This window comes from Vombatus ursinus, unplaced genomic scaffold, assembly GCF_900497805.2.
Source record: "Vombatus ursinus unplaced genomic scaffold, bare-nosed wombat genome assembly UNPS02014945.1, whole genome shotgun sequence".
Taxonomy (NCBI): domain Eukaryota; kingdom Metazoa; phylum Chordata; class Mammalia; order Diprotodontia; family Vombatidae; genus Vombatus; species Vombatus ursinus.
Genome location: NW_020954723.1, coordinates 7,230,744 through 7,258,607, shown reverse-complemented (window position 1 = coordinate 7,258,607; position 27,864 = coordinate 7,230,744). Strand labels below are relative to the sequence as shown.

Here is a 27,864-nt window from a genome sequence, read left to right as displayed (position 1 = left end):
AAATTAGTAAGATCACAGATCCATTTGAATATTTGGGAATGCTCCTACAATTCTTCTAGAACTTCACTATGGAAATAACCCAGGGACTTAGAGCATGTAGTACTCTAGTGGATAGAGCTGGACTTGGGGTTGAGAAGACCTGAATTCAAGTCCTACCTCACTTATTAAGCTATGGGCAAGTCACCCCCTCTGAGCTTCAATTTTTTTGTGTATAAAATAATGGCCTCTAAGGCACCTTCCAGCTCTAAATCTATGATCTTATGAATCTCAGATTCCATTTCTTCATCTGTAAAATGGAGGTAATAATAGCAATTAACTCACAGGGTTTTGAAAATCAAATGACATAAGATATAAAGTGCAAGCCTTAAAGGGCCATATAAATGTTAACTATTACTATTTATATTTATTGTCTTTTACTTTTCTGTAGTATTTGACACTGTTTGAACATCCCTTCTTCAAACTTTTTTTTCCCTTAGCTTCCATGGTTCTACATTATTTTGGTTTTCCTCCTTCTTCTGACCCTGATCCCTCTTCCTTTTCCTGATCCCTAAATGTAAGGTCCTTCTTCTTGGCCCTCTTCTCTTCCCTTTTTATATTCTCTGCCTTGGTAATCTCATCTGGTTCCGTAACTTGAATTAATAATCATACTTTTATGAAGATAAGCTCACCCCTCCTCTTGGCTTCTAGTCCCACACTTCCAAATGCCTGCCAACATTACCACTTGAATGCTTCATCATCACATCGTGCTTAACATGTCTAAAACTGATTTTGTCATCTTTTTTTTCCAAAACCAGTTTCTTTTCCTGACTTTCACATTTCATTCAACAGTAGGTACCACCATTCTGCCAGTCACCAGGCACAAAATTTTGAAGTCATGTTTTGCCCTTTCCTCTTCCCTTCCTGACACAGAATCAGTTCTCAAGTCCTCTTCATCTTTTTCAGTATTTCTTGAATCTGTCACCTTTTCCATTCCTTTGTTCTCTCTGCCTAGAACTATGTTTTCCTTTACCTTTATTTCTCCCTATTTAAATACTACACCTTCAAAACCCATGCAAAATACCAGCTGTGAAACCTTACATGGGTATTAGGCAAGAAATTAACTCTTCCCATAAATTTTTATAATGTTTTTTGTGCCACTTTTTGGAATTTAATCCATAGTCTTGTAGTTACATTTGTACTTTTCTTATCTCCCTTACAAGATGTGGAACTCCATGAGTTTCATATGCATCTTTTTATTTCCCACACTGCTTTCACATAGTAGGCTCTCGATATATATGTGTTGAGCAAATGAATAATTTATTTTTACTTACATAACACTTTTCATCTAATGAGTTCTAAATCATCAGAACTGGGACAGCTAGGTGGCACAGTGGATAGAGTGCCAGGCCTGAAATCAAGAAGATGAGTCTTCCTGAGTTCAAATGTGACCTCAGACACTTACTAGCTATGTGACCATGGGCAAGTCACTTAGCCCTGTTTGCCTCAGTTTCCTCATCATTAAAATGAGCTAGAGAAGAGAATGGCAAACCACTCTAGAATCTTTGCCAAGAAAACTCTAAATGGAGTCACAAAGAGTCAGACACAACTGAACAATAGCAATATCTTAAAATGAGACTTTTGTCATAAATTGGCAGTAGAGTTTTTCCCCCATTTATCTGTTTCTCTTCTAATTTTAACTACATTGATTTTGCTGGGGTTGGGGAAGATTTTTAAATTTTATGTAATTAAAATGGTTCGTTTTATCTTCTGTGGTTTTTATCTCTTGTTTGGTCATGAACCCTTTTCCTATCTATAGATCTGAAAGATAATTTCCTTGTTCCTCTTATTTGCTTATGATGTTCTCCTTTAGTTTAAATCATTTGCCCATTTGGAATTTGTCTTGGTATACAATGTGAAATGTTGGTCTGTCTCCAGTTGCTGTAAGACTGCTTTCCATAGTCGTGATCTTTGGATTTGTCAGACTGTAGACTCCTGTGCTCATTTGCATCTGTATATTGTGTACATAATCTGTTACACTGATCAGCCTCTCTATTTGTTAACCAGTACCAAATTGTTTTGATGATTGATTTTTTTGCCAGCAGGGTTTGAGAATTGGCATATAGGTTTCCTTCTTCCCCACTTTTTTGTATTCTTTGATGTTGTATTACCATTTTGTTATTTTTTTTCTATCTCTCTAAAGTAATCTTTTGGTTGGTTGTTTGATGTGGCACTGAATAAGTACATTTATTTGATCAGTATTATAATTTTTTATTATATTGGCTTGGTCCACCCATGAGCAATTAATATTTTCCACTTATTTGGATCTGTCTTTACAAATTGTAAAGTGTTTTATTATTGTGGTCATAAGGATCATACTTTCTGTAGTTAATTTAAATGGAATTTCTCTTTCTCTGTCTTCCTACTGGATTTTGTTGATAATTTATAGAAATTCTGGGTCTATTTGTATCCTGCTACTTTGCTGAATCATATCTTCAAAAAGTGATATTTCCTTTTGGCCTACATTTATTCCCTTAGTTTCTTTTTTCTTGTCTTATTGCTATTGCTAGCATTTTTTAGTGTTATATTGGACACATCTTTGCTTTACCTCTGATTTTATTGGAAAAGCCTATACTTTTATCACCATTACAGATAATGCTGGTTCTTGGTTTTTATTATTTTTAATTCAATTTTTATTTTGTTTTCAGTTTCCAATTCTCTTCCTCCTCCACCCAGTAAGAAGGCAAGAAAAATGAAACCCATTACAAATATGTATAAACATGCAAAACAAATTTCAGAATTAGCCATGTCTAAATTAAAAAAGAAAAGAAAACATACTTTATTCTTCACTGTGTGTCCATTGGCTCTACTTCTAGAAGTGGGTCACATATTTCATCATGAATCCTTTGGAAATGTTAGGCATTGTGTTGATCAGTGTTCCTAAGTCTTTTAAGGATAGATAATTACTGTCACTATATAAATTGTTCCCTATTTCTGCTCACTTCACTTTGCATCGGTTCATATAAGTCTTCCCATATTTTTTTGAAACCATCTTTTTCATTGTTTCTTAAAAAGCAATACCATTCCATTGCTTTCACATAGCATAACTAGTTCAACCATTTGCTACTTGATGGGTATACCCTCAGTTTCCAATTTTTGCCACAACAAAAAAATTTGCTATAAATGTTTTTGTACATATGGGTCATTTTCTTCTTTCTTTGATCTCTTTGGGGTACAGACCTAGTAGTGGTATCTCTGGGTCAAAGAATATGGATAGTTTAGTAGCTTTTGGGGCATAGCTCCCAAATTGCTTTCCAGAATGGTTACACCAGATCAGGGCTTCTTAAACTTTTTCCACTCACTACCCCTATCAGCACTTCTTAAACTGTGGGTCATAACACACAGTTAAAGAAGTGCTGGGATCAGCTAGGTGGCTCAATGGATAGAGCACTGGCCCTGGAATCAGGAGGACCTGAGTTCAAATCTAGCCTGAGACAAATGACACTTACTAGCTGTGTGACCCTAGGCAAGTCACTTAACCCCATTGCCTAGCCAAAAAAAAAAGTGCTGGACTAGATCACAGTGCTACCAACAGTTTCTTAATGTACTTGTTTTCCTACATCCCCCACTAGCATTTGTCATTTTCCTTTTTGTCATCTTAGCCAGTCTGATGGTTATGAAGGTAGTACCTCAGAGTTGTTTTAATTTTCGTTTCTCTAATTATCAGTGAATTAGACCACTTTTTCATATGGCTACTGATAGCTTGGGTTTCTTCCTCAGAAAAACTGCTTGTTCACATCCTTTGGCCACTTATCAATTGGGGAATGGTTCTTATTCTTATAAATTTCACTCAATTCCCTATATATTTTACAAATGAGATCTTAATCAGAGAAACTTACTGCAAAGATTTTTCCCTCCAGTTTCCTGCTTTTCTTTATTTTAGCCACATTGGTTTTATTTGTGGAAAAATTTTAATTTTATGTAATCAAGTTTACCTCCTGGGAACTTCTTTATCTATTCTTTTGTCATGAACTTTCCCCTAATCATAGATCTGACAGTTAATTTCTTCCTTACTGTACTGATTTCCTTATGATACCATCCTTTATGTCTAAATCATGTATCCATTTTGAATTTATTTTGGCATATGGTGTGAAATACTAGTCTGTGCCTAGTTTCTGACAGAGTACTTTCTCTTTTTCCCAACAGTTTTTTGTCATACAGTGAGTTCTTGCCCCAATAGCTGTGATCTCTGGGTTTATCAAACACTAGGTTACTGTGTTCATTCACTTTTGTATATTGTGTACCTATTCTTTGCCACTGATCAATCTCTGTATCTTACCTAGTATCAAATTGTTTTGACGGCTAGACAGTTATAGTTTAGACAGTTACACAGTATATAGTTTGAGATCTGTCACTGCTAGGTTCTCTTCTCATTTTTTCCTTTTTTTTTAAAATATGTTTTAATTGATATCTTCTTATTCTTACATCATCATGTTATCTCCAGCACTTTCCCCTCCCTTCCCAGAAAATCATCTCATTATAACAAATATTTTTTAAAGAAGAGAAAAAAATGAGCATAACTGAGCGGTATATTGAAAAGTCCAAAAATATAATGCAATGTGTAACATCTGTGGACCTTCCTCCCACCTCTAAAAAGGGGTCGATTTAGGGTATCTTCTCATAGTTCTTCATTTCAGTCATATTTGATCTTTATATTATTGTTACATTCACTTTTAAAAAATATTTTAAATTATTTTATTTTTTTCCAATTACTTGTAAAAACAATTTAACATTTGTCTTTTAAAATTTTGAGTCTAAAAGTTTTCTCCTTACTTTCTTCCCCTCCCCCCTCATCGAGAAGGCAAGCAGTTTGATGTAGATAGATTATACGAGTGTAGTCATGCAAAACAGATTTCCATATTAGTCATTACTTTCACTTTTGATTTTTTGGTGTGTAGTTGTTCTTTTTGTTTATACTGTTGTAGTTATTGTGTATATTGCTTTGTTAGCTCTGTTTACTTTCCTCTGCATCAGTTCACGTAGATCTTTCCATCCTTCTCTGTATTCATCACATGTATCTTTCTTGCAGCACAATAATATACCATTACATTCATGTACCACAATTTATTTAGCCTTTCTTCAGTTGATGGGTATCTTCTTTGTTTCTAATTCTTTATTTTCACAAGAAGTGGTGCTATAAATATTTTGATGTATACACATATTTTGTTCTTATCAATAACTGGCTTGTGTTATAAACCCAGTAATGAATCTCTGGTTCAGATAGTATGGACATCCCAGTCACTTTATTTGTATAATTCCAAATTGCTTTCCAAAATGGTTGTACTATTTTACAGTTCCACCAACGGTGTATTAGTCTGCCACAATACCTCCAACATTAAGTGTTGACATTTTTTGTCATCTCATCAATTTGCAGGGTGCAAAGAAAAAAAAGCTCTGGGTTGTTTGTTTGTTTTTAATTTCTCTTATTGGTGATTTCAAGCATATCTTTCATGTGGTTGTAAATACCTTGCAGTTTTTCTTTTGAGAACTGTTTGTTCATATTCTGTGACTTTTCCAGTTCTCCCAGCAGATTTTATCAAATAAGGAGATATTTTTTCTAGGTAATTTATGTTTTTTACTTTATTAAACACTGGGTTGTTGAGTTTCATTGTTTCTTAGTCTCTGTTATCTAGTCTGTTGATCTTATTCCTCTTCTTTTTTTAACCTGTACCAGATAGTTATGATGACTGCTGCTTGATAGTGTAGTTTGAGATCTGTAAGTGCTAGTCCCCCTTCATCCCTATTTCTTTTCATCATTTTCTTTGATATTCTAGTTTTGTTGAGGTTTTTTTTTTTTTTTTGGTTTTCCAAATGAATTTGTTATTATTTGATCAAATTCTATAAAGTATCCTCAGTAAGCAAACTACAAAAAGTATCCCCCTTTTAAATTTTATTGGTAAAGCATTAAAAGTATAAATTAACCTTAAAACTATTATCATTTTCATCATGTTGGCACCTCTGAGCCGTGAGCACTGAATATTCTTCTAGCTATTGAAGTTGTTCTTTTTTTCTTTAAGGAGCAATTTATAATTGAATCTATACAAGTCTTTTCTAGCTATATGGAATGGGGTTTCCCTTCTATTTTTGCTTCTTGGATTTTGTTATTGTTATATAGAAATGCTGTTAATTTTTGTAGTTTTTTTTGGTATCCCACATCTTTGCTAAAATAACTCAATATATTTGCTGATTCCTTAGGATTTTTCAAGCGTATCATAATATCACAAACAAAAAAGGATAGTTTCATCTCTTCTTTACCTACCATGATACCTTTAATTTCTTTCTCTTATTGTTGCTAGCATTTCCAGAGCTATATCTAATAATAGTGGAGAAAGTGAATACCCTTGCTTTGCTCCTATATTTATTGGAAAAGATTCTCGTGTATGATTGCTTGCTTTTGGTTTTAAATGAGAGCAGTTTATGATTTTTTTAAAAGTCATTCTGGGTCTATGCTTGGTAGATTTGTTAGCATAAAAGAGGGCTGTATTTTATCAAACCTTTTTCTGCATCTGTTGAGATCATCATGTGCTTTTAGATGTTTCGGTTGTTAATATGATTAATTATGCTGATTGTTTTCCTAACGTTGAACCATTTTTGCATCTCTGATATAAATCCCACTGGGTTATAATCATTGATTCCTTGGATAAATTGTATAGTTTGTTTGATAGGATTTTGTGAAATTTTTGATTCAATATTTATTAATGATATTGTTTATAGTTTTCCATCTGTGTTTTAGCTTTCCCTGGTTTAGATATTAGGATTATATTTGTCTCCTAAAATGATTACAGGGTAAGATTTTGAGAATAATTTGGGAAGCATTGGTACTAACTATTCTTTTTTATACTTTTTTTTAGTAATCCTTTAGTAATTTAGTAATTCTTATTTTTTTAATTTTTTTATATTTTTATTTTTAACATTCATTTAAAAATTTTTTTTGAGTTCCACATTCTCTCCCTCCAGCCCTTTTGCCCTCCACACATTGAGAAAGCAAGCAATAAGATATCAAACTGTAAAGTCATGCAAAAAAATATTTCTGTATTAGCCATATTGCAAAAAGGAGGAGAGAGGGCAAGAAAAATAAAGAAAGTGAAAAAATATGCTTCAGTCTGTACTCAGAGTTCATCAGTTCACTCTCTCTGGGGGTAAGTAGCATTTTTCATCATGAACCCTTTGGAATTGTTTTGGTTCACTGTATTGAGTAGAGTAGCTAAATCTTTCACAGTTGATTATTGTTACTATGTACAATGTTGTGCTGGTTCTGCTCAATTTACTTTGCATCAGTTCATATAAGGCTTCCCAGGTTTTTCTGAAACCATCCCTCTCATCATTTCTTTTAGCACAATATAGTTTTCCATCACAAACATATACCACAACTTTTTCAGTCATTCTCCAATTGATGGACATCTCCTCAATTTCCAAATTTTTGCCACCACAAAGAGTTGTTATATTTTTGTATATGTGTAGCTACTTTTCCTTTTTCTTTGATCTCAGGATACAGACCAAGTAGTTTGATAGCCTTTCCATTGGGCATAGTTTCAAATTGTTCTCAGAATGATCGGACCAGTTCACAACCTAGCAACAGTGCATTAGAGTCCTAATGTTTCCACATCCCTTCCAACATTGTCACTATCCTTTTCTGAGATGTTAGCTAATCTAATAGGTATGAGGTGATATCTCAGTGTTGTTTTAATTTGCATTTCTCTAATCAATAGTGACTTAGATAATTTTTTATATGACTTGATAGCTTTGATTTTTTTTTTCTTCTGAAAACTGCCTGTTCATATCCTTTGCTCATTTATCAATTGGGGAATGGCTCTTATTTTTATAAGTATGTCTCCATTCCTTATATTTATTTGAGAAATGAGGTCTTTATCAGAGAAACTTGCTGTAAATTTTTTCCCCAGTTAGGAAACTTTCCTTCTATTTTGGGCTGCATTAGTTTTGTTTATGTGAAAACTTTTTAATTTCATGTAATCAAAATTATCCATTTTACTTCCCATAATCTTCTCTATCTCTTTCTTGGCCATAAATTCTTCCGTTATCCATAGATCTAACAGGCACATTTTTTCCAGCTCCCCCAATTTACTCATGATATCATCCTTTATGTCTAAATCATGTACCCATTTTCATCTCATCTTATTATGTGAGATATTGGTCTATGCCTGGTTTCTGCCGACTGCTTTCTAGTTTGTTATGTGGAGGGGGTGGGGAGGTATTAGTAGCTAGGGAACATGTAGATGGTAGCATTTGAGCTGAGTCTTGACGGAAACTAGAGATTCCAAGAAGAGAAGATGAAGATCTTGGAGTACATTCCAGGCCTGGGGAGCAAGAAGTGCAAAGACACAAGAGATGGTAGATTCTTTGTCATGTGTGCTGAACAAGTAAGTGGGCTAGGTTGATGATAAGAGTGAAGGGACTATGGTAGAAGACCATATGGGTAAGAAGAGGCCAGGTTGTGAAGAGCTTTAAATGCCAAATAAAGAAATTTTGATTTGATCCTTTAGATCTTATTGAGCACAGGGATGACAGCAAACCAAAAATTACTTTGGCAGTTGTGTAGATGACGATTTCATGTTGGAAGAGGCCTTCATCAGAGAGATATCCAACAGGAGTTTAGTGCAATACAGACAGTTCTCGCTTTACATAATGTGCACTATGCAAATTTGATTTTATATAAATAATTCTACTGAAGGAGAGGTGCAGGGGAAAAGGGGCCATATAAAAGAGGGTGGGGGAAAACAGCTCAGGGGTTTCTATTTCCCAAGAGGAATTAAAGAGAAAGTTGGTTAAGAAAAAAAAAAGATGTAACAGAAACACGTATGAAGAGAGTTTGGAAAAAAGCGTGCCCACAATTGGTTCTCAATTTTTATGGATATAACAAAGATGAAACATTTGAACAAGTGAGTAACAGGATTGTAAAAGGAGCATAAGAATTAGAGCTATAAATGGATGAGAATGATGTGGAGGAGTTGCTTGAGTCTCATGGGGAAAAAGTGTTGAATGAAGATCTGATTGAGCTGCTAGCTGCAAAGACTGCAAAAGAAGGAGAAGTTTCCAAACCAACAAAACAATTGGTAGAAGCATTTCATCATTTGAGTGAATTTTTTTTTCTTTGTATTGAAAAGATAGATCCAAATACTTCAAGATTTTTAAAAGTTCAAAGACTAGTTAAGGATAATGTTGCTTGTTAGTCGGATGTGTGAGGAAAACAAGAGTCACTATCCAAACATTTCTCAGTAGCTTCATAAAAAACTTTGTGCAGCCAGCCATCAGTGATAAAGGCTAGGTGTAGTGAATGGGGAAGGGGCAACATAGTGTACATCTGTGCTAACTTTCCTGTACCGTACTATGTACACTTTATCATTAACTTTATCTTTAATTTCTTAATTCTGTTTGTCATGGTATAGTATTTAATATGTCCACATTTTAGTATATTTTATGACTTGTATAAAGGTATTATTTTATGTATGCCTTTGTTATATAGGCTAAATGAAGTGAGTAGGTAGAGGCAAATTCACATTACATAAAAATTGCGTTACATAGTGATCTGCAGAACAGTCAAATTATTTTAAAGCAAGAACTGTCAGTAGTCTACTGGAGAGATGTGATGCTTTCAGGTAGGATGCTTTCAGGTAGGATGCTTTCAGGTAGCTTGTTCAATAATTATCAAATGGATGACAAAGAAAGAAGATTGTATAGCTATTTCTAATTTTTTATTTTTAGTATTGAATCTTTATTCTTCTTTGTAAATATAAATGCCTTTCTTCATTATTATATTCTTATGCTCTTATACTTTTTATTACCTCATATGTAAATAGATAATTTACTCAAAATAGTCTTTTTGCAGGTTTCCATAAATTAAATATTTATGGTCACTGCTTCTTATTCAATAACCTTAGCTTATGTATTATAAATTGTCTTTGGATCATGGATCCATTTATATGGATTTGCAAAAAATGCATAGATTCTTAATGTGCATAATAGAGGACTCAATGGAAAATGTTTTCAATGATATTTCAGAAAGAATAGAGACAGGTACAGGACCTATGATTGGTATAGGTAAAGAAATTGGTAAAGGAATTGATATAGGAAAGCTCCCTATTCAAATGCAACTCAGCACCTTTTCTGCAATTTAAGGTCTTAGTTGCTTAGAACACTAAGAGGTTAAGTGTTTTGTCCAGGGTCATAGCCAATATATGTCTGAGATGAAATTTGAACCCAAGTCTTCCTGGGGTTCTATCCACTCTGCCTTACTTCTTCCCTCACCCCCACAAAGTACTCTTCTACTTTGCACCAGTCTCTTAAATTTTTTTCTTATTCTTCCCTAAGATTCAGATCAGCAGCGAAGAGAGAAACTTAAGAAAGAATTGGCACAGTGTGAAAAGGATTTAAAATTAGCTAGAATCGCTACACAAACAAGTAACAAATTTAGTTCCAGTCCACTTTCATCCATGGGTCTAAAGGTAAGGTAACATCTTTTAAAACTTTGTTTGAAAATGTTAGCTTTTATAGTAAACTACTAATATAATATTTGCCTTGTTTGTTCACAATAATGCTACATTTAAGCCAGGAATGTGTTTCAGGGAAGAGCCTGATACTAGCTTCAGGGATGGGCTATGGTATGGTTAGGAGGAAAGATGTTAGAACCAAGTAGTCACAAAGCCTAGCTAGACCAGGGTTAGCAACAAGATAGGAAGTTATTAGAGCTGAATAATTTTTAATCAGAGGTTATATAGTAGCAGAGTGATTGAGGTGAAAAGTCAGTCAGTCAGAAAGCTTAATAAATATTAAGTACTTATGTGCCAGGCACTGTGCTAAATTCTGAGGATATAAGAAAAAGCAACAACAATTCCTACCCTCAAGGTGGTTTATGGTCTAATAGAGAGAAAGTGTCCAGATCAAAAGGCTGGGATTAGGGGAATAGAAATCTAAAGAATGTACTGTCCCCTGGAGGAGGCAATATTCAGGCACTTTTACTGAGTGGGACTGGTAGTACAGACCGAATGAACCAAGGTTAGGATTGAAATGAAGAGGCAGGTGAACAGAAGTAAGATTGGGGTATGAAAAGGCATATATCATGACTCCCAAGGAGGCTTAGATTGCTTAGGAAGATTTATTACTAAGTGTGGCTTTCTAATGGAGTTAACAGGGAATTCCTTTGGTAACCCTGCGCTAGGAAAGCTCATCCATATCTTAAAAGGACCAGCTCTCAAGGGTGGATCCTATTTCCCATGGCTGACAGCTGTTTCTTCCTGAACCTAAGCTTTCAGGATCTGTCTCTAAAAATGTTGCTGTGTTCTTGGAGCAGCTGAAAACTAAGTTCAGGCCTGGATGGATACTTTTTTAGCCCCTGTACCCCTCTACACCACTCCCATGATTTTTGATGTCCAATTCTTCTTTCAGGGCCATTGTTCTAGCAGCTGGGCGTTTGATTGGATAGCTTGCTGTGCATTGGAAAGATAAAGAAACAGAAGAAAACTCCAAATTTAGTGAATAAATACTATGGGTTAAGAGAAGTCTTAGACAAGAAGTATAAGTAGACACTCAGAAAAAAGGAGCATGTATAAAATGACACCAAAAATGGCTAAAGGAATCTAAGAAAGTGACCAAAAAAAAAAAACTTGAGAAAAAATTAGAATAAATAATTTAGAACAGTAGAAAAAACTTTAATAGTGAGCTCAAAAAATGGAGTGGAGTATACAGAACTCAGTGATTCCATGAGACAACAAAAATAGTAGAAGTTAATTTAAAAAACATTTATTAAGTGCTTACTCTGTGTCAGGAACTGTGATAAGCAGGATACTGCCCTCAAGGAGCCATCATTCTAATGGGGGTTACAATATGCAAGCAATTATGTCCACACAAGGTATATATGTTGTAAATGGGAGATAATCCCAGAGGTGGAGGTACTTGGAGGGGTGAAGAAGTAAGGGAAGAGAAGGGTACTGGGAAACCTGTCTTGCATGTGGGTGTACTTTGAGCTGAGCATTGAAAGAAGCCAAGGAAGATGGAAGGTGAGGACAGACAGCCTTCCAGTCTTGGAAATGAGTGTCATGTGTGAAGAACAGTAAGGAGGTCAGTATAACTGGACCCTAGAGTCCATATGGAGGACTAAAGTGTTAGAAGTTTGGAAAGGTAGCAAGGGGCCAGGTCGTAAAGGGCTTTAGAAGCCAAGCAGAGGATTTTTCATTTGATCCTGGAGGCTATAAGGAACCACTGGGATTTATTGAGACAGGAGGTGATACTGTAAGACTTGTACTTTAGGAGGGTCAATTTGACATCTGAGGTGAGGATTAACTAGATGAGGGAACACTTGAGACACGGATTCCAACTAGCAGGCTTTTGTAAGAATCTAGGCCTGAGGTGATGAGAACCTGCTGGTGATGGTTGTGTGAGTGAAAAGAAGGGAACATGTACAAGAGATATTTTGACAGATAGTAATGACAAGACTTCACAATTGATTGGATATGGGGGAATGAGAGAGAGAGTGAGGAGTTAAGGATGACACCTATATTGTAAGCCTGGGTGACTGGAAGGATGGTGATGCCTTCTACAGTGAATAGGGAAGTTCAGAAGAGTGAAAGGCCTTGGGGTAAAGTTAATGGGTACTGTTTTAGATATGTTGAGTATGAGATGCCTTCAAAATATCCACTTTGAGAGATGTCCAAAAGGCAATTGATGATGCAAGACTGGAGCTCATGAGAGAGACTGTATATATAGGTCTGAGAGTATCTGCAGAGAGGTGATAATTAAACCTATGGAAGCTAATGAGATCACCAAATGAGATAGTATAGAGGGAGAAGAGGGCTCGGAACAGGGCCTCAGAGGACACCCATGTTAGTAAATGTGACCTGGATGAAGATCCGGAAAAGGAGACAGGTGAGAGTAGAACCATAAGAGATCAGTGGTTGAAAATCTAGAGGGGAAAGAGTATCCAGGAGAAGGGCATGATTAACAGTTTTGGAGGGTGCAGAGAGATAAAGAAATATGAGGATTGAGAAAGACTGTTAAATTTATCAATTAAGACAGCATTGGTTATGGAAATCAGATTGCAGAGTTTTAGAACTGAGTTGGAGGAAAGGAAATGTAGGCACTGATTTTAGATATCTTTCTCAAGTTCAGCTGCAAAGGAGAGGAGAGTTATAAGATGATGGCTAGCAGAGATGGTAGGAATGAAGTAAGGGTTTCTTTAAGAATGAGGAGACATGAGTGTATTTGTAGGCAGCATAGAAGCAACCTACATAGGAGCAGACAGGAAGAGATTGAAAATTAGAGTGGAGATAATGAAAGGGATAATCTGCTAGGGAAGATAGGAGAGGAGGTAGGATCAAATATACACATAGGAGGTATTTACCTTGTCAAAGAGAAGGGCCATACAGTGGTGAAGCCTTGATAATGGGAGAAGACACTGTGTAATGTGTGATGAGGAGGAAGGGAAAATTAGGAGCACGCCACACTCAGTGAATGGCCTCATTTTTTCATTGAAGTATGTGGCAAGAGAATGGGGGGAGCTGAGGAAAAGGTATAAAAGATTATGATAAAGGGAAAAACCAAATTAACAGTCATGACCATGAATATAAATGGGATGAACTCACCCATAAAATGCAGGAGGATAGCAGTGATTTAAAACAGAATCCAATTATATGTCATTTACAAGAATTAAACTTGACATATTCACACAGAGTTAAAATGAGGGGTTGGAGCAGAATTTATTTATTATTATTTATTATTATTATTATTATTAAGGGTTAATTCAGAAGCCCTCTAGTGGCAATTATGATCTCCAACAAGGCAATAGTAAAAATGACATCATTAAAAAGGCTAGTAGGCAAACCAGGTAATGTTTAAAGACCCCATAGATAATGAAAGAATATCACTACATTGAAACTTGACTGAAATGTAACTAAACTCTGCATGGCCTTTGACCCAGTGATACTTCTATAAGGCATAATGTATCTGAAAGATGTCAAACACATAGGGAGAAGAGCCATGTATACAAGAATATTTATAGCAGCAGAATAGATGCCCATCAATTAGTAATTGGCTAAATAAATTATGGCATATGAATGAAATGGAATATTATTGGATAATTGATATGATGAAAGGAATGGATTCAGAGAAACCTGGGAAGACTTTATGAATTAATGCAGAGTAAAATGAGCAGAACCAGAGGAATGTACAATGACAATAATAATAGAAAGGTGCTTTGAAAGACTTTAGATACCTGATCAGTGCAATGACCAGTCATGCTTCCAGAAGACTAATGATGAAGCATGCTTCCCACCTCTTAGCACAATTGATGGACTCAGAATGAAGCATGCATTTTCAGATACAGCTTATGTATGAATTTGTTTTGCTTGGTTAGACTTATTTATGACAAAGGAAGGCTTATTTTCAAGGGGATGTGAAAGAGTGAGTATATAGTAATAATGAAAAAAAAAAAAGAAGAGGATTTTCTGTTTGATCCTGGAGGCAATTAGGAGCAACTGAAGTTTATTGAGTAGGGAAATGACACAGTATGACCTGAACTTTAGAAAAATCACTTTGACAGCTAAATAGAGAAAGGACTTGAGTGGGGAGAGTCTTAAGGCAGGCAGACCAACCAGCCAACTATTGCAATAGTCTAGACATGAGGTTTTGAGGGCCTGTACCTGAGTAGTAACATTCAAAGAAGAGATGTAGAGGTATGAGGGAAGGGGATAGAGGAGAAATTTTATGAAGATAGAAACAAAGGGACTTCTCAGATGATTGGAATCTCTCAGGTTCCTTCTAATAATTCTGTTTTCTAATTCTTAACTAATTTTGTACTTGACTGTACTCCACTTTAGACATCCTGTCTACTCTCAGGGGTCCATTCCTAGCTCTCTGTTTTAGTTTCTGCTTTAGAGAGATGAAAATGTCATGTTCTGTGGGAAGTACATTTTTGTTGTTGTTCAATTATTTCAGTTGTGTCCAACTCATGTCTCTGTTTGGGGTTTTCTTGGCAAAAATACTAGAGTAGCTTGCCATTTCCTGAGATGAAGAACTGAGGCAAACAGTGTTAAGGGACTTACCTAGGGTTGCACAGTCAGTAAGTGTCTGAGGCTAGATTTGAACTCAGGAAGATGAGTCTTTCTGGCTTCAGGCCCAGCACTCTATCACTGCACCACCTAGCTGCCCATAGCTAGCTAGGTATTTTGGGGTCACTTAGTTTTCTTATCTCGATTGTTCATTGTGTCTATTTCAGACCGCTATTGTTTTTGAACCATAACATTCCAACCTTATTCTCATAAGACCATTCCACATCCTGCATTTTAAAGTTTGAGGTCATCCAACTAGAGCTTCATCAGCCTACCCTTACTACAGAAGTTTTATGTGTCTATTTGCTTTGCCAAAGCTAGTGCTTTCACCTGTGGTCTTGATCCCCTCTACTTTCACGTCTTTCAATATTTTGCTACGATAGTAATCCTGCCTCACATACAGCTATAATCTCTCCTCCTTTACTATCTCCTTCCCTTTGCTCACAAACGTCTGAATTAACAGGTTAAGAGAGTGAGGAGGAGGATATTCTAGGCATGGAAATCACACCAAGAGCGTGAGCAAAGGCAAAGTCATGAAAGTTTCAGTAATTGTTTGTGGGGAGTTCACTGGGAAGAGCATGTGAGGAAGAGGTGATTTGAGAAGAGATTGAAAGAGTGTCAGATTTTGGTGGTTCTTGGACACCAAGCAGAGGAGGCTGATTTGGGCTCCAAAGGCACTACAGAACCATAGAATATATATGTATTTTTGGTGGGCTAGGCAATGGGGTTAAGTGACTTGCCCAGGATCACATAGCTAGTAAGTGTCAAGTATTTGGTCTGAGGCTGGATTTGAACTCAGGTCCTCTTGACTCCAGAGCCAGTGCTCTACCCACTGCGCCACCTCGCTGCCCCACCACAGACTATTTTTAAGAAGAGGAGTGATATGACTAGATCTACACATGTAAGAGCTTATTTTAGTGGTGCTCATTCCAGTCAGTAAACATTAATTAAGCACCTGCTATGTGCTAGGCGCTTGGCTAAGTGCTAGAGAGACAAGAGAGGGGAAAAAGACATTCTCTTTTCTTAAGGACCTCACAATCTAATGGGGAGACAACAACATGCAAAAAACTCTGTACCACAAACTAGATACAAGGTAAGTTGTAAATAATCAACAGAGAGAGGTCATCAGAATTAAGAGGAATCAGGAAAGGCTTCCCATGAAAGGTGGAATTTTAGTATGAACCATGATGTGGCTGGAAAAATAAAGGTGGAAAAACCTGTAAGGAGGTTATTAGAGTGTTTTAGGTGGGTAGTAACTAAGATGGCAGTAGGAATAGAGAAGGAAGGATGAATTTAAGAGATGTTAGAGATACTAAATTGAGAGGACCTAGCAAATAATTGAATATAAGAGGTGAAGGAGAAAAAAGTGTCAAAGATAACCCCAAGGTTATGAATGTAGACATCTGGGTAAATGATAGCGCCACAGACAAAAATAATGACATTAGGAAAAAGAGAAAGTTTATTAGGAAATACAGTGAACTTGGTTTTGGAAATGCTGTGTTTGCTGTTTATGTTAGACATCCAGGTAGTGATATACTGAGGATTTGAGAATTTTGGGGGGAAGAGGGAAAGTAGAGACAGTATTGCCAAATAAAAGGAAAAAAGAAAATTTTTAAAAGAGAATTGAAGCTTTTTTTTAAAAAAAATCACAGAAGAAAATAGAAAGAAGTTCAGAAGAAAACATAAATAAACAGGATACCTTTGAAAGTAACATGTTGAATTATATATTTTTATTTAAAAAAACAAAGTGTACTAATATAAATTATTTTCACATATATAGAATTTCCTACAGGCAGCTAGGTGGTGCAGTGGATAGAGCACCGGCCCTGAAGTCAGGAGGACCTGAGTTCAAATCTGGCCTCAGACCAAACACTTGACACGTACTAGCTATGTGACCTTGCGGAAGTCACTTAACCCCGATTGCCTCACAAAAAAAAAAAAAGAACGAACTTCCTTTTTTGGTGTTAATTAAGTTCAGAATAATTTTTTAAATCCCATCATGTGTTTTTTTAATTGGCCATATAAGTGTAAGTAAATATAAGTAAACCTGAGCTGTTAGGTGTGATCTTCATTCTCAGAAAAGATGCTGCAGTTTACTATTATGTAACTTATTAACTTTGGTCTCTGGCTGTTTATATTCGAGAAGTTTCATCTACCAAAAATCTTCTTTGTCTTAAAAAATCCCAATACTTCCTACTAAGAAAATAAGTATAATATATAATGTGACTATGATTTGCATTTCAGTGAATAAAGTGCTGTAAACATAGACATGCTAAAGTATAAATAGCTGTCTATGCTGCATTTTTTTTTTGTAGTTTGCAACTGCATGAACACTTTTCGTGTTATACACTGCTCTAGGGTTTTCAAGTACTTTTTTCACACCACCACCAAGTAAATAGTACAAGTATAATTATCCCTCTCTATAGATGAAGAAGCTGAAGTCCAAATAGGTTAAATGAAATCTCATTAATGACAAGTCCAGGACCAGAACCCTGGTCTCCTGCCTCTTAAGTCCAGTTTCTTTTTCATTATATTTTAGAACAAGAAGAATTAATAATTATAGAGCCCTTTAAGATTGGCAAAACATTTATGTATCTCATTTGATCCTCACAACCCTGTGAGGTGGGTGCTGTTATTATATCCATTTTACAGATGAGGAAACACTGACTGAAAAAAGTTAATGCCTTGCACTTGTGTCTGAAGCATCTTTCAGTTGGTCCTGACTCCAACTCCAGCACTCTATGCATTATTCCACTTCACTGTACCTCAGTAAGTTGAAAGGCATTTTAAGAGAAAAGTATGAAGTAACAAAACCCAAAGTTATGAACTTTGCTTTAGAAATTAGTGAAGATTTAAATTAAACAACAATGTAAATTGTTTTAAAATATTCTGCCATTAATAATTTTATTTTATAGTTAAATGCCTTCCCTGCTTATTTTTATTTTAGACATTTTACATCATTTCTGAAAGTTATAGATTCAATAGTTAATTGTGCCATGGTTGTAAAGTTAAGTTGATCATGGCTGCAGTTGCCATCTGCAGTGATCTTTGAGCCCAAGAATATAAAATCTGACACTGCACTGCTTCCATTTCTTCTTCCACTATTTGTATGAAAGTGATGGGACCAGTTGTCGTGATCTTAGTTTTTTTTTAACATTAAACTTCAAGCAAGCTTTTATACTCTACTCTTTCATCTTCTTCAAAAGGTTCTTAATTCTTCATTTTCTGTTATCAGAGTGGTATCATCTACATATCTGATATTGTTGATATTTCTCTTGGCAACCTTAATTCTGACTTTTGAGTCATCCATCCTGGCCTTTTGGATGTCCTCTGCATATAAATTAAATAAATAAGGTGACAATATGCAGCCTTGTTGTACTCCTTTCCCAATCTTAAACCAGGATCTAGTGAGGGTTTTGTTTTTTGGTGGGTGGTTTTGTTTTTGTTTTTGTTTTTGTTTTGTTTTTTTTCAGAACATGAGAGACATTAGTAGGCAGTACGTAAGGAACAAGTACATTGGGAAAGATGAAGATTGCAGAGTGGAGGGATGGTTGTAGGATTGATCTGATAGAGAAGCCAAGAGGGGAAGAGATCAGAAATATTTGTAGAAGGGATGGCCTTGGAGAGAAGAAGGGCTACTTCATTATCAGAGACTGGAGTCAAGAAGGAGACAATAAAGATGACATCAGAAAATTCAGAGGTAGAGAGAAATGTAGACAAGGAAACTCACAATGAATTGCTTCAATTTTCTCAGGAAAGCATAAGGCAAGCTTCTTATATGAGAGTGAAAAAGGGAAGGCTATCACAGCTGGTTCATCCAGTCTCTGCTTGAAGACTTCTCATAAAGGGAAGCCACTATGGAGAACTCATCCCATTTCTAAATAGCTCTAATTATTAGAAAGTTTTTTTTATATCAAATCCAAATCTACCTCTCTTCCACTTCTACCCTTGTTTCACCCCCTAGGGTCAAGAAGAACAAGTCTAATCCCTTTTCCACAAGGCATCCCTTTCAATAATTGAAAACTGCTGTCATGTCCCTCATAAGCCTTTTGTTTTCTAGGTTAACCATCCCTGTTTTGTTTCGATTTTTTTTCAACTGAACCTCATCTGTCATGTTCTCCAGTCTTCTCACCATGACAGTCACCTTTTTCAGAACACACTCCAGCTTGTCTAAGATTTTCCAAAAATGAGGCTACAAGAACTAAGCATAGTACTCCAGATGGGGCAGATTATAGTGGAACTACTACTACTTGGTTTTGAAAAGCTTTTTTTTTTGGCTGTCATGCGACACTGTAGACACACTGAGTTTGTAGTCCATTGAAACCTAGATCATTTCCCTCGGGAACCGTTATTTAGTCATATCTCCCTATCTGATATTAATAAAATCGCTTTTTGGAACTCAGGCATAGATCTTTATATTTATGCCCATTAACTTCCATCTTATTAGATTTGTCCTATTGTTTCAGCCTGTCAAGACCTTTTTGGATCTGAACTATATCATCTGTCATGTTGGTTATCACATCATCTGCAAATCTAACAAGCTTATCACCTATTCCTTTATTTTAGTAACTGACAGAAACATTGAAGAGCACAAAGTCCCTGGGACTAAATCCCTGGGACATTGCACTAGAGGCCTCCTTCCATGATATTACCCATTGATTATAGTATAACTTTTTATTCAGTCGTTGAGCAAGTTCTAAATACACTATTGTTCTAGCCCATACCTCTCCATCTTACACAGTAAGAATAGCAAGACACTATTAAATTATTTGCTAAAATCTGTGCATATAATATCTACATATATTCCTCTGACCAGTCAGTTCTGTTGTCGAAAAAGGCATAATCTTTTTTTTTTTAATGAAACCATGCTGAGTCTTTGTGATGACTACTTTTTCTAGACGTTCACTAATTCTCCCCATAATAGCACATTCTAGAATTTTGCCATGAATTGAAACTAAACTAACTGGTCTGTTGTTCACAATTTCAATTTTCATTCTTTGGGGGAGACACATGCCCTCCTTCAGTCCAGTAGTCCAGTAGTGTTTTACCCATTCTGCAAGGTCTTTCAAAAATCATCAACAGTAGCTCAGCAGTCACATCTGCCAGTTTTTTCAGTATCCTAGGGTAGTCCATCTAGGCCTGATGACTTCAACTCATTGAGGGGAGTTAGCTTTGCTGATTGTCTCCTCACTGATCCTGGGTTTTTATTCCTGCCTTACCATTTTTGTTCTGTACTTCCCAGTTAAAGATCATTCTCCTTGGAAAAGAAAACAAATAGGACTTGAATAGTTTGGCCTTTCATAGTAATCTGTTATCCGTATCCCATCGTTCCAGCTTGCAGTCCTATCCCTTGTCTGATCCTTCTCTTGCACATCCACCACAATCAAACCTTTTTGTTGTCCTTAACATTTATAACTAGCCTCAGCATTCTAAGCTTTAGTCTTCCATGTACTCTTCTTATAGGACCAATCTACTCTGTTGTAGCCATTCATTACTTGCCCTTGTTTCTATCTTCTAAACATGTCTTTTAAAAACGTAAGTTTATAAAATAAGTTCCATGTGCATCACATTGTTCTCTTTACCTCTTATCTCACCCCCTTTATTCCCACTCACTGGAAAAATTTCTGCTTCTGTCTTTGAAATTTTATTCTTGAGCCCTCACATCTCTCTTGGCTTGACTTCACTTTCAAAATATTAGGCCATTGGATTCTCTGAACCCTTTCAGTACGCTCTGCAAAATTTAGGTTGCCTGTAACTATGTACATCTTTTTTTCTTTACTCCAAACTTTATAATGGAGAAATAACTTTCAACAAAGGTTCCTTTATGTCTACTTTTTCAACCAGTTCCTCTTTGTGTCATAATCAAGAGACTATCTTTATCTTACCCTGCTTTTAAGTATTTTTCTATTACTTGGCAAGTCAGTTAACTTGCATTTCTGTTTATTCATAGGAGGAAATAAATAATAACTGATAGGATATATAAAAACTATAAATGTATTTAACTGTTTCTACCAGTGATAAAGTTATTCCACATGTACTAGTACTTCTGTATCAGATATTGAGTCAATAGAACACCATTTAGTAAGACTGGTAAATTTATTTTTCAATGTACTAGTTAACAAAAGTACCCAACTTGTATTCAAGAAATAATTCGTGTACCATGAAAATTTTAATAATTTACAAACATAATTTTGGAAGTCCTATGTGTTGCTCAGTGATGTTAATAGAAATTATTCAATAATACAAGTGTAGTCTCTGTCATTATCTGTATGAAGGGTACAGAGAGAAGAAATGGGCTTAAAATGTGAAAGATTAATACTACATGTTAAGTAAGACTTTTTAATGGTGGAGTGTTTTATAATGAAATATGCAAAAGAACCTTCACAAACAAGATAGATTCTAATCTGGATTGGAGTGAACTAGTTGTTTTTATATTTTATATGTATGTAGTTATTTATATGTTGTCTCCTCCATTATAATGTATGCTGCTTGACAGCAAGGACGTTTTTTGCCTTTCTATTTTCAGCTCTTAGCACAGTGCCTCTTACATAGTAAGTGCATAATAGATGCCTGTCAACTGACTTTTCCAACAATTGATGCACTTCCTCTTGCAGAATCATAAATTCATCCTCCAGAGTAGAATTTTTTAACCAGAAGTTGTGGCAAGAAGGTGCAGATTTTTCTATGGTCTTCAGGGAAGGTTAATGGGGTAGCCAGTGCTTTAACTCCCTTCAAGGAAAACTGATGGCAGCCCCATCCCAAAGAGAGGGGAATACTAGAAGGGTCAATATAGAACCATATTGCTGACTAATAGAAATATCTTATCAATCATTCTTTTTGTTTCCAAAAGGAAAGTTATAATTGTAATCAATATTAAGAACGAAGTTAATTATTATAATACGCATTACATGTGCAATATATATTATATTATAAGCATTAAGTGTATTATATGTTATTATATTTTTAAAATATGTTTCATCAGAAGTTTATATATAACTGAAAACAATTTAATATACTTATGAGCCAGTCAGTTTTAGAGCTTAAATCTTTGGGTAACCAATATTTGGTTTTGTAGTCATTTGAATTTATGATTCGCAATTTGGTAAGATATGTGAGTAATTCAAGTATTTGAGTGTTTACATTGTATACCATTACTGTTCTAGGCATGTCAGATTCTTATTCTGAGAAGGGTGGCCAGCCCCTGATGAAATAGATGGTCATTAGGTGCCCATAATTTCAGGCTTGTTTTTTGTGGAATACTTAGGGAAGTGTTTTAATCAGCCCCAAGCCTTATGTGACTTTTTATCTTGCTAGAATGATTGAGATCATACACAAATACAATTATTGTGTACCATATTTATTCAAATTTCTCCATCCTTCCCTGCCAAAATCTATATTATACAACTCTTGAATACTGCCAACAATTGGTTTGATTTTTTTGTAATTTTATGCTGTTTTTTTCTTTTCAAATGCTATTTCCTTTTAGACTATGTAGCCTATATTCAGAGACATCCTGTATTTTGATCAATACCATAACTCATGCTGGCTCATTATCCACAATGATGGTTAATGATGAAGCACATCTTCGATTCCAGTAATTATCCTAATATTTTATGTTTCCAGCTTGTTACTCAGGAAAGCATGATCATATGTAACATTTCCTTTAGCTAGATTCTATAACTCCAGACACACAATTATAGTTGCTGCTTTAATTCAGACCTTTCTAATTGGATATGTGGAGCTTATTTTCAGTAGTACTAGTAATACATTTAGATTTCATAATACCAGTCTTTCTGTAGTGATGTCCTAACCTCCAGGTCCTTATCATGTTGTGGACATGGGTTCCTAAAGACTATAAGCAAAACATAAGGTCTGATATCCTCTGCAAACTACACAAAGTGCTGACTTCGGAATTCAAATCGTAGCTCTGCACTCACTGCCTATATGACCTTGGGCAAGTCACAACCTCAGCATCCTCATCTACAAAAAAAGAGATTTGAATTAAATTAGATTCCATAGTCACTTCAAACTCTATATCTATGATCTGAAAGTCTATTGTTTGAGATCAGACAACAAAATTTAGAGAGATTCAACTCCAGAAATTTGGCCAACAGGTAATGAATTTTTTCAGCTACAGCAACTCATGAAAACCATTTATTATGGCCTATAGGTATTGTTATCTATACTGGTGGAAGGAATGCTCAAAATAATGAAATTAGGCCCCTTATAATTACATTGTACTCAGGTTTCTAACACAGTATCCAACAGATATTGTTGATGTTACCAAAGAAATATGACATTTCCCTTGCCTCAAAGAAACTTAACAAACCACTGTCTGCAGTTTGAAACAAATTGAAGTATGGGAGATAAAATTGAACCAGGCACGCAAGAATAGATAATGGCAATGTATTTTTGTGGTTATAATTGCGTTTTCTGAAAAGTTGCTGATTATTTAGTAATATAATACTATTTTTGTTTTCAGCTTTCAGAGGAGTCACAAGAAAAGGATGAAGAAACTGAGGAAGAAAATGAATTTCCATCTTTTTCAAAATCGTTACCACCTGCACCAGACAAACAATTTATAGATTTTTCTAATCTTGAAAAAACTGTCAAAAATGAAACTCGAAAGACCTATAGTACCTCAGGTGTATCAAATCCCCGAAGACAATTTTCTGGACCCTTATATAATGCCTCTAATGGTAGTGGTAAGAGTACCAAAAATCCACGGAGGTTTCAGTTATTTACTTCAAAAGCTCCTAGCGGAGATCTCCTAGAGAAGCATTCTACACGCTTTACTAACAAGCAGCTGCCGTTTACTCCTCGCACTTTAAAAACAGAAGCAAAATCTTTCCTTTCTCAATATCGATATTATACACCAGCTAAAAGAAAAAAGAGCACCCACGATCAATTGATTGAGGCAGAAACCCAGACTGACTTAAGCAGGTATTGAACATATTTAGTAATAATGATTGATTAGTTTAGGATGTTACCAATTAAGATATTATTTTTTTTTTTTTAGATCAGGCATTTTTTAAATAGCACAAGTGTCTAAGCAGTCTTTTGGTTGGGGTGGGGATGATAGGATTGGAACTTGTATGTGCATCATTAAAAACTCTAATAAGTGTTAGGCTAAATGAGAGGAAATGTTTTAATCAATTGACTGTTACATCAGGTCCTTTATAAACATTAATTGTTTAGGCCAAGAGTGGAGAACCTGTGGCCTTAATGCCACATGTAGCCTTCTAGGTCCTTGGGTGCAGCCTTTTGACTGAGTCCAAGTTTTACAGAACAAATCCTTTTATTAAGGCAATTTGTTCTGTGAAGTTTGTATTCAGTCAAAGGGCTGTACTTGAGGACCTAGAAGGCCACATAAGGCCTCAAGGCCTCAGGTTCCTCACTCCTGGATTAGGTCATTGTTTCAGGCCTAACTAGGGGTAGCAACAGAATCTGTGCATTGAAAAAAAATTATGTATTTTTTCCAAGTCATCCCTGTGATGTCATATTCATTCAGTAGTTATGAGTACAGTAAGATGGAGTGATTAAAATAAAACAGAGAACTCTTCAGATATTTTCTTTTCTTCCGTGGTTAGTCATTTGATGAATACTTAAATTTCCCCCCACAGATGTCACTTATCCAGCAAATTCTTCTAACATAGGAAGAAAAAAATCCTTCAGGTTACATTGGATCATCAGTGAACTAAATTGTGACAATAGTTTCCTAAGTGATCTTCTTGTGATTCAAGACAGTTGTATACCTCTCCAGGAGTCACTCTGAGTGTTCTAGAGTTAGTATAGGAAAGTGAAAAGAACCCCAGATCTAGAGGTAGAAGACTGGGGTTCAGTTGCTAGTTCTTCCAGGTACTGGCTGAGTGACTTTGGGGCAACTCCCTCATTCTCTGTACCTCTGTTTACTCATATGTAAAATGTGGAGGTGAAACCACAGGACCTCAAACGGGGTCCCATCCAGCTCTAAATAAAATACTTTGAGTTTATAGAGTGAAGGAATATAATTCTTTCTGTGTTTTCTTACAATTCTAATATATAATAGAGTAGTAACTCCATTATGATACTGTTATGGAGAATAGGACTGTTACTTTACTTACAGGCTAACTAATATGTCATGCATTTTATTTTTTGCTTATTATGTTTAAGAGAGTGAGATTGTTTTGACAAAGGATATGTGAAGAAAGCTGTTGCTGAATTCAAAAAAGGAACATAGGAGTATAGATTTAGAACTGGAAGGGACCCCACAGGCAAAGTCTAACACTTTGATTTTACAAATGAAAAGAACAAAACTCAAGAGAGGTTAAGTGACATACCCTGGGTTTCACAAGTAGTAAGTGACAAGCAGGATTTGACCACAGATCCTCTTTCTCCAGAGCTAGAGTTTTTTCTCCTATACCACCCTGATTTTTCTTCTTCTGTTATGCTTACATAAAATTGAGGAGTTTTTTTAATAAAAATAATAAGAAATTTAGAAATTTTTTTGATCTTTCAATTCAGTGGTCATCTTAAGTAGTACAAATAAATTTACATGAATTCTACTCTAAATGCATAGAAATTTCATTGATATTAAATAAATGAATTATGGAATTGATGCCAAGATGAGTCTGGGATATCTTTGATTTATATAATGCTTTTAAAACTTACAAAATATTTTCCTCTAACAACAATATTAGATAAGTAGTACCTGTCTTATTAATCCTATTTTATGGATGAGAAGCTGGAGATAGAGAAAGAAAAACTCTGTGTGCCTTTTCTGGAGTTTTTGATTTTTAGTAATGATGAGATTCAAAAATAGATAAAGCAAAAATGCTCAAATTAAAAATCTTAAGTTCACTGGTTTCCTAACCAGCCATCTTTAGTGATAGTCATGAGAAGTGAAATCTGACCAAGTTCTGGCCAGAGGCATGTTTAAACCTCAGACTAGATATTGTTCCCTAATAACAGGTTGACTGTATTATTGAAAGTGACATTTCATTTAAACATGTTGCCATACATATCTTTATAGTTACATGTACTACTTCTACACAAATTTTATCTTTATTGCAATTTCTGCTAATAAATATGTCTTTTGAAATATTACAGTTTTAAAACTCATTTTGTGTCAGCTGAGTTGAACAATATAAATTCAGAAGAAGTGATCATAAATGAGGTAAATATAAAAGGTCTTATTATTCTTATATTTTAGTTATAGATACATTGATATGAACCTGCTAAAATGGAGACTGGAAAATGTAGAACAACCGGTAATCTGTACTTTTAGTAGAACCTTGAAGATTGTGATGTATGTAACAATGTACATGAATCCAGTCTGCAGTAATGGAGAAATCACTCATTGAGGAAATCGGAGATTCACTCAAGTATTGACAAAGTGATGCATGCCTAAGTGTGTATATTATGGCCAAAATACTGAACTATCTGCAAATAAATGTTCCTGTGACTAGCCAGGTGGATGCTACACAAGTTCAGATGATCATTTATAAGCTAATTTTATCTGATTGTTTAAAAGCTAATTTTTTCTGCATTTGGGTTATAGAATGTGTGTCACATATTACATTTAATTGATACCAATGTGTTTAGAATTATGTTTGCAAAGGAACCAAGTAGAATTAAGTTTAAAAATTAGCTAAGAATTTTGCCCTTAAACCATCTATATCTCCTTTGCTTTTATCACAGAATCTGAGTTCAAGGAACTCTTGAAGCCATCTGGTCTAAACTATATCTGAATGAGAATCCCCTCTGCAGCATGTCCAACAAGTGATATTCAGTCTTTGCTTGGAGACCTCTAGGGAGCGAGAACCCACCACTTCTAATAGCAGCGTGGTCCAGTTTTAGATAGCTCTAATTGTGAAGAGGTTTTTCCTTATATTGAGCTGAAATCTACCACTCCCCACTTTTCATCCATTGCTCCTAATTTTTGTTTCTGGGGTAAAATTGAACAAATCTAATCCCTGTTTCATATCACATCCCTTCAAATACTTAAAAACAACTGTAACATACAAATTACCCCTAAGTCTTTTATTCAGGCCAAACATCCTCACTTCCTTTATTTGATCCTCATATGGCATGACCTCCAAACTCTTCACATTGTGCGCCTCTTTGGCACACTCTATAACTTTTCAATGCCCTCCTAAAGTGTGTGGTGCCTAGAACCAAACACAACTACAGATGTGTTCTGATCAGGAAAGATTACAGCAGGACTGTCGCCTCTATTATTTTGGATGTTGTGCTTCTCTTAATACAGCCTAAGGGTGCATTAGTATGTTTTCCCAGTTGGCATATAGCCCTGTTGATTTATATTGAGCTGGAAGTCAACTAAAACTGCCAAATGATTTTCATAGGAAGTGTAATCTATCTATACTTTCCCCATCTTGTACTTAATGAAATTGATTTTTTTAACCCAAGTATAAGACTTTACATCTATTTCCACTGTTTCATCATACTAGATTTAGCCAAAAATTCAAACCTTTTGAATTTATTCTGGAACCTGATTTGGTCATCCAGTATGTTAACTAACCCTTCAAGTTTATATTATCTGAAAAAATTGATAAGTACTATCCAGATCATTGATAAAAAAAATTTAAATATCCCATAGCCAAGGATACATCCCTGAGGATGGAAGCATTCCACTAGAGATACCGCTTCCTAAGTTGACAATTGCACCATTAGCTTCTCTTTGGATTTGGCCATTCAACTACCTCTAAATCCTTCTCCTTTTGAATAAGGTTTACTTTCCTTGCAATATTCAATTTTATTTTATTCATGAGTC

General features: G+C 35.4%; 1 protein-coding gene across 5 annotated transcripts in view; it reads left to right on the top strand.

Annotated features, from left to right (window-relative positions):
* SPATA7 (spermatogenesis associated 7) overlaps nucleotides 1-27,864 on the top strand; it is a 61,743-nt gene that overhangs the window by 18,514 nt on the left and 15,365 nt on the right. For all 5 annotated transcript variants that reach the window (XM_027844636.1, XM_027844633.1, XM_027844635.1 and 2 more), the window contains 3 exons: nucleotides 10,363-10,496; nucleotides 23,575-24,035; nucleotides 26,181-26,247. In XM_027844636.1, coding sequence (XP_027700437.1) covers nucleotides 10,363-10,496; nucleotides 23,575-24,035; nucleotides 26,181-26,247 — 662 coding nt within the window. The remainder of the gene's footprint in view (nucleotides 1-10,362; nucleotides 10,497-23,574; nucleotides 24,036-26,180; nucleotides 26,248-27,864) is intronic.